The sequence below is a fragment of the Prosopis cineraria genome, unplaced genomic scaffold (genome assembly GCF_029017545.1).
Source record: "Prosopis cineraria cultivar Desert tree isolate PC_DT_omini unplaced genomic scaffold, ASM2901754v1 PC10, whole genome shotgun sequence".
NCBI classification, from domain to species: domain Eukaryota; kingdom Viridiplantae; phylum Streptophyta; class Magnoliopsida; order Fabales; family Fabaceae; genus Prosopis; species Prosopis cineraria.
This window is the reverse complement of record NW_026555341.1, coordinates 27,136,552-27,145,196: the sequence shown is the minus strand read 5'-3', so window position 1 is coordinate 27,145,196 and position 8,645 is coordinate 27,136,552. Positions and strand designations below refer to the sequence as shown.

Sequence of the window (8,645 nt, the reverse complement as noted above, 5' to 3'; positions counted from 1 at the left end):
TTTTTTTGAGAATATAAAATTTAAATTTTATTAAGAAAAAAAAAAGAGAGAAGAGAAGAGAGTTTAATTTTATTTTTATTAAATTATGTGCTTTATTTGTAATTTTTTTGTGGCCCTTCTCTTGTAATTTTCTCCAACATTTTTTATACACTTTTGGCAAAAGCTGATTCCATCTGGAAAACACGAATAATACAAATTGATTTTTGTCCTTTTTCAGCCGTTTGGGTAATTTCATTTTAAAAATCAATTTCAGGCACAAAAATTGATTTTGAAGCCTAACCAAACAGGCACTAATTTGTTAGTAATAGGAATCAAAAGACGCAACATTTATTCATTCCTACATGAATTTGTTTCCCAATATTTGACTTTTTTTATTCTGATTTTACCTGACAAAGCATAAGCTTGAACCTAATAATGTATTAAAACTCAACAAGTAGAACTTGAACTGATTGTTCTATGCAACCCTATTTTTAAAAGGAATAAAAAAAACAACACAAAAAAAAGGAGGGGGTAACTCTAGGATCATATAAAACGAACTGAAATAGTGATAGGAATGATTGACGGGCTGTTTTTTTTTTTTTTAACAATAAAAACTTTAAGCATATGAACAGATTCTCATTGTGTGTGCGCGTGTGAGAGAGAGAGAGAGAGAGATGCATTAGCATCTGGGCAGAAGCAACCTGATTTCATCTTATCTCCCTCCGTAATCATCTGCAAAGAAATGGAATGATCATGAAGTCTCAGGAATGCTAAAATACAATTTACTTTAGCACGTGTCAGATCATATATACGTGATTCATGGCATAAAAAGCTAAACAACTGTTGTGGGCTTCCATTTTGTACAACAAATTAAGGAATATTCCAAACACTAAGACAGCATTTGGATTGATAGACTTTCATCTAAATTTTAAATTTAAAATTTCACATTTCAAATCTTACATTTAAAATTCATGTAATTAAAATATCTTGTTTGGATAGCCTAAAAATTTTTGACTGAAACAGATTAGATGAGTTTAGATTCCAAATAAAATGAAAAATTGAAAATGACAGGCTTTAATTGACAAGATACAAAATAAGAAATGAAAAAAGATACAAGTCATAGAAGTATCGATAGTAAAAATATGGAGAACAAAATGTTTGAAATGATTAAAACTTTAAATGATTAGGATGTAGAGGTAATTTGAAATTACAAAGGAATTATAATAAGAAATCGATTTAGATTTGAATCAAATCTAAATTTATAAATTTTTGTGTATCCAAATAAGAGAAATGGACCAAATCCAAATTCAAATTCAAATCCTCATTAATCCAAAAGCACCAAGAATTTCAATTAATTTCATCTCGACCTTGGGATTTCAGATAAGCAGTATGCAAAGAGGCTTGACGTCATTCAAGATGCTGAAAAGCATACAACAACAACAACAAAAAACTTTATCTCAGTAGGTATGGTTGGTTACATTGATCTAACAATGTCATTGTACTTTATCAACAACCAAATCTTTTGATTCATTGTTAACCAAGGAATCTCTTTTCAATAGCATCATTATTGAGTGTTCCTTTTAGCCTTCTGTAGGATCCCAAATTCTTGACCCTCAATTTCACTGCACAATTTATATAATTTCTATGACAGTTTTCAAATTTCACAACAAGTATCAGAATCTCATATACCAATCATATGTTAGACCTTGGTATCCCAGATAGCAAACAATTTGATAAATATTAGAACAAAAATTTGGACATGAAATGCCACTCATTTGCACATATCATATTATTGTATGCTAGTGGTAGCTTTTTCTGAGAAACAGTATAGACTCACATAGCAGTCGTAGAAGAAGGGTGATTCCTTTGTACAGTTGTGTGCTTCGTACTACTTTGAGCAGGAGACGCCCTTTTTTTTGGGATCTCGATTGGTATAGAAGTCATAATCATCCAGCAGAGATGTTTTTGCTAAGAACCTCTTGAAAATATTAAGCATTTCCATGCCCTGCTTCAGTCCAACCTACAATTTATATAATAAAAAAATTAGTTAATAAAACAAGATGTTTGTCCAGCCACATGCAAACAAAATATTGAAACAGCATAATTCAATTTACATTCCATTCATCACAAACATCTAATGTGAAGTTTACTACCCTCAACTGGTTATTAACTTCCAAAGGAAAACATTTGAATGAATAATTACTTTATACATACAAAGGATAAAAGATCCTTATTCAAGTTCGAGGATAAAATTATATACACTACCAACCTTGACAATTATGCATACATGGTAGTATGATCCACTTTAGCTAATTGACTGGTAAAAAAAAAAAATTGATTGCAGGTGTTTCAAGTTAATCTAATGGAAAGACATTATGCTCTTTGCCATCAATATATGTATCACAGTTTCTCAAAATATTCATGATCTAAAGTTACCATATCAAATTAATGAATCATATTCCACTGCACCAAGATTTCCACTTTAATATAGTAAAATATTATCAGACCAAAAGCTTCCTCTTTCCTACAACAACACTGATATTGTTTCCCCATTACCATCTATGTAAATAAAATAACTGAGTCAGACTGTAGGAAGCAAGCAATCATCCTAACATCAGAAAGAAAGAAAGTGACGCAGTAATGCTAAGTTTTGGTCCAAAACTAGCAGAATTCAACATGAAAGCATTCACAGGTGCCCTTTAATAACTTTGAAAGTAAAAGCTACCTCTTGTGTATCCCTACTGTAAGTTACGGGCTTGTTATCATTGTTTGGAAGGACAATGTACCGAAACTGAGTGTTGGGCACGTCCTTAATTATGTGCCACCTGATTGGAAAGAAACCATAGAATTTTTTCCCTTTCCAGAACCTCATATCTTTGTTGAAATCTACTGGTCCAATCATCTCAGCTACTCCAACAAACTGTCCACTGCCATTGACCTGATGATTTGAGAATTTATGACAACTCATCAATTAAAGTTTCTAAGATAGACCTCATCAATCATTTAATATATATATATATAGGTAAGTTGAACATGTGTATTAAAAAGCGTATTGACATGCTTACATGTCTCTTCACAATGGCTACTTGTCTTTTGTTAACTGATTATACTAAACATTTTCTTTCCTGGATAATTATTTAAAGACAACACTTACAGAAAAAAGTAACGTGTAACAGGCAGCATGAAAGGAAAATAAAACATAAAAGAAACACGTGTAATAATTGTTTAAATTTAACGGCAACAGTTTAGCTAAATGGTTATAGCCATTAAATGGAGTAAATTATTACTTCTTTTCACATAAAATCCAAGAGAGAATTTTGATTTAGGCCGATGTCTATATTTTTCTATTAAGCAGTAAAGATATCATTTCAGATTTATCATTTAGAAAAGATAAGACATCTCAAAGAAAGATTAAAATCCACAATTCATATCAAAGAAGTTTCTTTCCTATGTAGTTTCTGTATATGATGAGTTTATTTTTAAGTGACGCCAACAATAACATAAGCATCCAACAAGACAGAATTATTAAGATCCTATTCAGGAGCAGGGATTTCTTATCATAAAAATGTGAAATTGCCCAAAAGTCCAAAACACCTACAATATAGCACTTTCAACACATTAATAATAAAGCAATACTAGCATAAATTTTGACGGCCATAATTATAACAAAAGTAAAATTAGAGACAATTACTGGAAAAAGATTTTAACTCACAGAGAAGAAGAGGAATACTGGACACTTCTTGCCTGTCTCCCTTGATTTAGCTTCAGCATCTAGGAAAGCTGCGTTCAGCTTCTTATTTCCAACTGAAGTACTTGTCCAAACATTATATTTAATGGACTTATGGATGTCATCTTCATTAAAAGATTTCAATACATAGAAATTAGCATTTTCATATTGAGTCTGAAATTCTTGAAGGTTATATTTATCTCTAGAGATTGAAAAACCAAACGTTTGCTTAACAGATGATGGCTCTGACTGCAAGTTCCTGTCATAACACCTGGGACCACGAATTAGTTCTGGTGACATTTCAAGTTCTGTGCTCCAACTTGGTTGATCTTTTGACACGGTTTTGTCACTCCACCCAGGTCTATCATTTGTACTCTGTGTTCCACCCCATGGCTGGAAATCAGGAGGGAGAAAGACATGCTTGTCGCTGGCCAATGAAGGACCATAAGTTAGTTCTGGTGACTTTTCAAATCTTGCATTCGAATTTAATTTATCTCTTGACAAAGGCATAGGTATATCGTTCAAACTCTGTGCTCTCCCAATTGGATGGCAGCTAGTAGCGGGATAGACATGTCGTTTTTGGCTAGCAAATGAAGGACAATGAGTTGGTTCTCGTGTCTTTTCATGTTGTGGGTTCCAGGTTAATTTATCTCTTGTCATGGGTCTGTCATTTATACTGTGTGTTCTTCCATTTGGCTGGGAGTTAATGGGGGGTAAGACAGGTCGTTTTTGGCTAGCTAATAAAGGACCATGAGTTAGTTCTCGTGACTTTTCATGCTGTGGGTTCCAGGTTAATTTATCTCTTGTCATGGGTCTGTCATTTATACTCGGTGTTCTTCCATTTGGCGTGGAGTTAATGGGGGGTAAGACAGGTCGCTTTTGGCTGGCTATTGAAGTTGATTTTCCTATTGGGTGTTGGAGCCTTGGTAGGCCAACTGCTGAGAAGTTAAATTCCAAAAAAGGCACCTGCAATAAAATATTGACATTAAAACACTGAAGTTTTAGAGAAAGTCCTTGCAAGCAGGGATATGTATAATGCAATTGATGCACATTGTTTCTACTTTCTGAATTGGAAAAGTAAATGGAGTGACAAACAAAATACTAAAGACAATATGACAACTGGCGCAACCGGGGAATCTGAAATACAGTGTAGATAAACAAGTATAATGATAAACTATAAATTAATTTGTATCCTTCATAAATTATGTGAACTAAGGAGCTGTACGGTAATGCAATAACAACTGCAGTAACTTGGAAAATGGTTATTATAAATGATGCAACAAAATAAATATCCACAAAATGAAACAGATAACCTTCATTATTATTTTCTTCTCCATTTTTGTATCAGGTATAGACTCAGGAGATTCACTAGTCAAGTCGTCATTTATGTCAGTAGACTTCAAATCATTCAAGTTTTCTGAAGTAAGAGATTTTGGACTGCTTTCTGCACTTGAGATACTACCGGTGGTTCCATTTTGGACATCAGAATCATCCTGTGAATTTGATGGCAGCGTTTCTGATGTATAGTAAACAGATTGTTGAAGATATCCTGTGGAAAGACAAGTACGGCGATTGAACACAATAAATATCACCATCGACAAGATTCACATATGCATACAAGTTGTTGGCAGGTATTTAGAAGTATTGTCTTCACATACCCTGTAGCCAAACCAAGGAAAGAGTGTTAATTAAGGATACTGGTATTGGCAAAATATAAACCATTGTATAGAATATTGACAAATCGCAATGTTTGATTCATTAAAAGTTTTTAGAAGTTAAAAGATCAAAGTAAATAATGGAAACATACTTTATCAGGACAATTTGCATTAACAACCGAATCAGCATGCATCTCATCAAATCCTGCAAAACATTGTAGTAACATGAGACTTTCCTCCATTAAAACACATCAAACAATATTTTCCACACAGTTGCCCTTACTACGGTAAGAGAAGCTATAATACTCAAAGCCTTTGGATCAAACCACCATCATCGAGGATTTGAAGAACATTTAAGTTCGCTAGTATATCTATTACTGATATAGAGATGGACCTTTTATTCAGTATTGACTGGAAAGTGCCAGTATTATGAACCAGAAGATTTCATCTTATCTTTCTTCTAATTCCTACTCTTAGCCAATCCAGTATCCACTGATTAGACTTGCTTTGTTTCCTCCATTTTAATATATTTACCCATGATGAATGGTTGGGGACTTGGGATATATTGGAGAAAGAATTAGTTAAACAGATTCATTTACTTTATAAGGATCAAACAAGAAAAGCTGAATTAAGCCAGCTGATTATATTTTTAGAATAATATACAAATGAGTATGTGTGTCTCAGATTCTAGTAAATTTATACTACAATAGTTTTGGATGGTGATGATTAAGAGGCCAATTAGAACATTGAATCTCTATGATTATTACTCCAGCCAATCAACATACAAGCAAATCCTGACTTCTCTTTCATTCTTACTCTTGTGGAGCCCATCTAAATTATGAAATGCTAGTTTTACTAGCTTAATTATTGGTTCCTAATACTTAAAAGATATATAATACTATAACCCTCTCCTCCAACCCTAATCCAAAAGGGAACCGCAAACTGCCTACGTATTAAATACAGCTACCAGTCACTATGGCATTTGAGTTAAATCAATTTCCACTTTATAGAAAAGTCATTCCTAACTGAAGTTCATAGTACTTATAGATTCTCTGAAACCATATACTCATAAAATAATTACAATAAATGGTCTTGAGACAATTACTCCAATTTAAAAGGCACAACATGCACAGTGCACGCATCACCATGAAATCTAATTCAAGCTCCATTTAAATGATTAGGCAAAAGTGGCATGCATCTCTTAGTCAAAAAAGATTTCAACATATGTGCTGAACTGCCAGCTTTCAGGTAAAAGGTATAGACATAGGAAACCCTGGTATCACTCCATGATGCTTAAGCATAGGTGGCATGCATTTCTATGTCAACATAAGTGCTGAGCTGTCAATTTTAGGTAAACGTTCAATTTTAAACACTTTCATCAAATATGCATCAACAAGGAAAATTACACAGCTGCATAAATTTTCATAGCATGACTCAATGCTCAAAAGCATGAGGGTTAATCATAATTATCAGTTATACAGCATATCCAAATCCGTATACAGGTAAGAAGCAAATGTAAATATCATATATCTCATGAAGAAATTAGAAGAATGAAATATCATAGTAGTACGATCTTTACTATAAGCCATTCAGTGAGCAAAGATTAAAAAAAAAAAAAAGAAGTAATAAATCCTGCAAAATAAAGATAATACAGCTAGCCACAAGAAAAAAATTTATAACAATAACAAGAAGAAGCCTCATCCAACTAGATGGGATTGACTACATGAATTGCACGACAATTGTGTGCTTTGTCATTTACCAAATGTTATTAAGTAAGAAAAAATATATAAATAATCCAACCGAAATTAATGAATCATATTACAAAAAAAATCATACAAGCATAATCCATAATAATAAAAGAGCCGCTCCACAACAATCATTGGTCATAAAAATTATCCCCTCCACCTTCAGCCACACCTGAAACAACTGAAAATCTACATAGCATCGCAAATTTACTCATTTAATCCAGTTGGTTGATCTACCATCTAAACTACTAAGAATCTGGGAACTTTCTTATCATCAGGAAGCGATCCCCTTTTATGTGAAAAGAACATGGAACAGCTTTGAAGACTGTATTTTACAAAGATGAGGTCCAAAAGAGTATGAAACAGATAACGAACATGAAACAGAACCATGTGTGACAAAACATAGAAAGAAACAGAATTGGATTTTCACTTATACAACAGAGCACGAAAAAGATACAGTTTTTGTATCTATCCTGTTACGGGGAAATAGACGGATGAGTCCTGGCAGAAACATCACCAAAAGCAAGTGAAAGTATCATAAAGCTCGAAATTACCTTCAACTCTTCACGACGACTACAGATGAAGGTCGAGAGATTACACCTGAAAGAACAAAAAGAACTTCCAAATCCACCAATTCAGATGAAGGTCGAGAGATAAAGCACAAAAAATTGAAAAGAAAAAAACAAAAGTGAGCGACGACGAAAGGGAGATGAAGGTCGAGAGACACAGATAGAATAGAATACCAAGCGGATCGACGAAGGAAGACAGAAAGGAAGGTAAGGACAGGGAGACGACCCAGAAAGGAAAGCCGTCGAGCTCCTCGGATCAGAGACGGAGAAGGCACGCACACGTAAGGCTGAGTGAGAGAGAGAGAGGAAGGTGGATTGGGGCTGTCAGTCAGTTGTCGTGACTCGCAAGGTTTAAACTGAATAAAATAACAAGATCGCATGAGAGAATTTTAATTGTTTTTTTGATAAGAAAGAAAATAAAACACGACCCAAAACCACAAAAACCAAAATAAGGCAGCAAAAAGTCCTAAGGTTGACGCATTTAGCCGAAAGAATTGGATCCTCCTAAGAGAATAAATAAAGCTAAGGTTGGAAGTCTCAGGCCTTCTGTCTTCCTTTTCATCGCCAAAAAAAAAAATTCTATTCTTTACCAGCACATCAGCTTCAACATTAAGCGCCCGTGGCATGCACATTAGGGATAAGAACCGGGTGTGCAGTATCGCCTGTTTAAATATATTTTTATAAGAATTTAAGTTTTAAAAAAATTATAATATTAAAAGAGAGAGAGAGAGAGATTTTGAAACCCGACTCTCATCGGTCTTTAAAAGAGAAGCTTGAGCTTGAGCGATTCATTTAAAACTCATTCTTGTTTTATCTTCAGAAAATTTAAACTTTAAAATATATATTTCTAACTCAAAATTAGAGTTTTAATTATTTATTTATAATTTTTTAAGATGATAATTTGTATTTTTAAAAAATATAAGATATTATGATTGAAAATTTTAATTTTTAAAAAATAAAAAAATAATAA

General features: G+C 33.3%; 1 protein-coding gene across 4 annotated transcripts; it reads right to left on the bottom strand.

The window, feature by feature from the left end:
- Nucleotides 1-316: 316 nt before the first annotated feature.
- On the bottom strand, nucleotides 317-8,101 carry LOC129322167 (uncharacterized). Of its 4 annotated transcripts, none has more exons than XM_054968271.1 (8): nucleotides 7,850-8,101; nucleotides 7,661-7,724; nucleotides 5,515-5,566; nucleotides 5,020-5,257; nucleotides 3,692-4,672; nucleotides 2,705-2,917; nucleotides 1,817-1,999; nucleotides 317-711 (listed from the first exon to the last, which is right to left on the bottom strand). In XM_054968271.1, exons 3-7 carry the CDS (start codon nucleotides 5,553-5,555, stop codon nucleotides 1,868-1,870), a joined length of 1,605 nt encoding a protein of 534 aa, XP_054824246.1. In that variant the 5' UTR covers nucleotides 5,556-5,566; nucleotides 7,661-7,724; nucleotides 7,850-8,101; the 3' UTR covers nucleotides 317-711; nucleotides 1,817-1,867. The 4 variants fall into 4 exon arrangements, with proteins under 4 accessions (XP_054824246.1, XP_054824247.1, XP_054824245.1 ...); XM_054968272.1 differs by having other exon boundaries at nucleotides 7,661-7,706; XM_054968270.1 differs by lacking the exons at nucleotides 7,661-7,724; nucleotides 7,850-8,101 and adding an exon at nucleotides 1,347-1,398 and having other exon boundaries at nucleotides 5,020-5,365; nucleotides 5,514-5,572.
- Nucleotides 8,102-8,645: the final 544 nt, after the last annotated feature.